Consider the following 2,661-nt stretch of genomic DNA (forward strand, 5'->3'; position numbering starts at 1 on the left):
ATAAGGGATGGTAACTAGAAGGGTGGATTGGGTCTTTGGTTTTAATAAGAGTGTCATGATGGCTGTGTTCATGTGTGTGGAGGTGTCTTTAATTTCTGTGGTGACTCTGAGAAACAGTGGTGATAGCATTTGCCAAAAATGTTTATAAAATTCAGCTGGTAGTCCATCAGGTCCGGGTGCTGTGTTATTTGGCAATGAAATCGGAGATGTATGGAGTTCATCGATGGTGAGAGGAGCATCTAATCTGTCAGCTTGTTCTCTGGGTAATGTTGGCAGTTCTAAACTATCTAAAAAGGGGTCTATTTCTGATGAATTTGGGTTGTAATTGGGGGAGTAAAGTTTACTGTAAAAGGTTTGGAATACATTATTAATATCTTGTGGATTATGAACAATTTCACCTCTAGCACTGAGTATGGATGGGACTGATGCTTTTTTCTTTTTGCGTTGTAATTGATTAGCCAGATAATTACCTGTTTTGTTGCCATACTGAAAGTGTTCATGTTTGAGTTGTTGAATGAGAAACTGCGCTTTTTTATATATAATATTTTCAAGTTGCATTTTTAGTTCGCTTAATTCATTTTGTGTTTGTCCAGGGAATGTAAATCTGTGAGTTGTTTTATCCTTTGTTCTAAGGTGTTTCTAGTTCTAGTTGTTTTTTCTTTTTGTATGATGAGTATGATATTATTTTCCCTCTAATTACTGTTACCCATAATAACAAGGGTGAGACTTCAGGAGAGTAGGGTTTAGCTCTAACTTTTCAATGTAGTTGTGGGCAAATTCAAGGCTTGACCGGAGTTATTTTATTTCCTCGTGAAGTGTAACCAGTAAATCGAGTTTCTTATTGATGGATGCAAGAACACTGACCTCAATGTCTGTCGTCTGTAAATCGCTTGTATCTGTAGAGAAGGTCTTTTTGGCTTTTCCCGTTTAGGGGTCGCCACAGCGAATCGTCACACTGACGACTCGCATGTTGACATTTGGCATGTGTTTTACGCCGGATGCCCTTCCTGATGCAACCCTGATTTGAACCAGGGCCGCAGCGGCAAGAGCACTGCGCCTTAACCACTAGCCTACCAGGGACGGCTATATCATTGTTTAATAAACACATTATTTTGATGCTTTGTATTTCTTTTCTTTGTGACTGAGTAAACCGATCAAAAGAGTTATAACAATGTAGTATAAATTTAAGTAGTTTTATACCATGTGACCCCTTAATGTGATTGTAATTTCCCATATATAGCCTGTTTGTGTCTACATGATTACTTGCCCAATGAAGACCATGTCAGTTAAAACACTACATTGCATGAGTATGCAATAAATCTGTTCTTTGAGATCTTGCTTGTTCTCTTCTTCTTCTCCTCCATCAGATATTTTTGTCCTGCGCCTGTACTCCGCTTGGGTTGGATGTGCACGTTCTTTTTTGCCTTGCCACAATCGCAAATTAAAGCAACCCGTTTTCCCAAAGGCTGTTTGATGGCATTTTGATATTTAATAATGACTCACAGCGAGATAGGCAGCATCCCTCTCAATGGCATCAGCCAGTCGGCTGAGTAGCAGGCCACGATGAGAGGCATCCATCCGTCGCCACGGTGACCCCAATCTGAAGGCATTATGTGCTGCTTTCACTGCCCTGTTTACATCTGTCTGGAAACATCAACAGCAAAACATAATTATCTTGATGAGTTGATAGTTTAAAAAAAAAACATACATGTTTATGGTTTACAGGAGTATGTTTTGTATCATGTAGGTAAAATGAAATTTAACAAGAATTTAAGGCCTGTACCACAAAGGGAGTTCAGCTTATCCTGACTCTCTTGGGGTTTTCTGGCTTCACTAAGCCTAATGTTGAGTGTCCGCGATAATGGTACCACGAAGCTGGTTATGAGCTCTGGGTTTTCCTATTCTTATCTGGTTATGAGCATGTCCATGTGAAAGAGGCCAGGACAGGTAAAACATCGAGTCCCTGTATACGACTATTCCAGCACATGCAGTAACCTCCACATCCTCTGGTCACAGTGCAGGCGGCAGGAGGTAAAATATATCCACAAAACTGGGTGCAGTCAATAAATTACGCTTTTACAATGGTTTTATTGAAAATACACATAAACAAGCCAATATAACATTTTGCCAATATGGTGGGGGCACTGTTGGATGTCAGGCAAGCCCACATGAACGCATATTTGGCTTGGCAATTATGACCATTCAAGGAAATCCTTAAAATATCACATAATACTTAATTTTGTTAGAAAAAAAAAAAAAAGGTCTTGCAAGCGAGAGTCTGCAAAACACGCATAAACCAAGTTGCTTCTGCATAACAATACTAGAACATACGTACACCTCATTTTTTGAGCTTTAGATCACGTCTAAAATTACAATTCACCATTTTAACACTGTAGGTAAGTCAGAAAACATGCCATGGGCTCTTTAAACTAACTAAAAAACACTGCCCCATAATGTTTTTCTTGCCAGAACTACAATGCCTATAATGAACAGAGGATTATATATACAGTGGGTACGGAAAGTATTCAGACCCCCTTAAATTTTTCACTCTTTGTTATATTGCAGCCATATGCTAAAATCATTTAAGTTCATTTTTTTCCTCATTAATGTACACACAGCACCTCATATTGACAGAAAAACACAGAATGTTTGACATTTTTG

The 2,661-nt window shown here is 38.8% G+C and overlaps 1 protein-coding gene across 1 annotated transcript in view; it reads right to left on the reverse strand.

Annotated features, from left to right (window-relative positions):
• Positions 1-2,661, reverse strand: part of LOC109972058 (aldehyde dehydrogenase 2 family member) — a 61,440-nt gene that overhangs the window by 38,766 nt on the left and 20,013 nt on the right. The window contains exon 4 of the mRNA XM_020620667.1: positions 1,504-1,644. Coding sequence (XP_020476323.1) covers positions 1,504-1,644 — 141 coding nt within the window. The remainder of the gene's footprint in view (positions 1-1,503; positions 1,645-2,661) is intronic.

The sequence above is a fragment of the Monopterus albus genome, unplaced genomic scaffold (assembly GCF_001952655.1).
Source record: "Monopterus albus unplaced genomic scaffold, M_albus_1.0 scaffold245.1, whole genome shotgun sequence".
Lineage (NCBI taxonomy): Eukaryota > Metazoa > Chordata > Actinopteri > Synbranchiformes > Synbranchidae > Monopterus > Monopterus albus.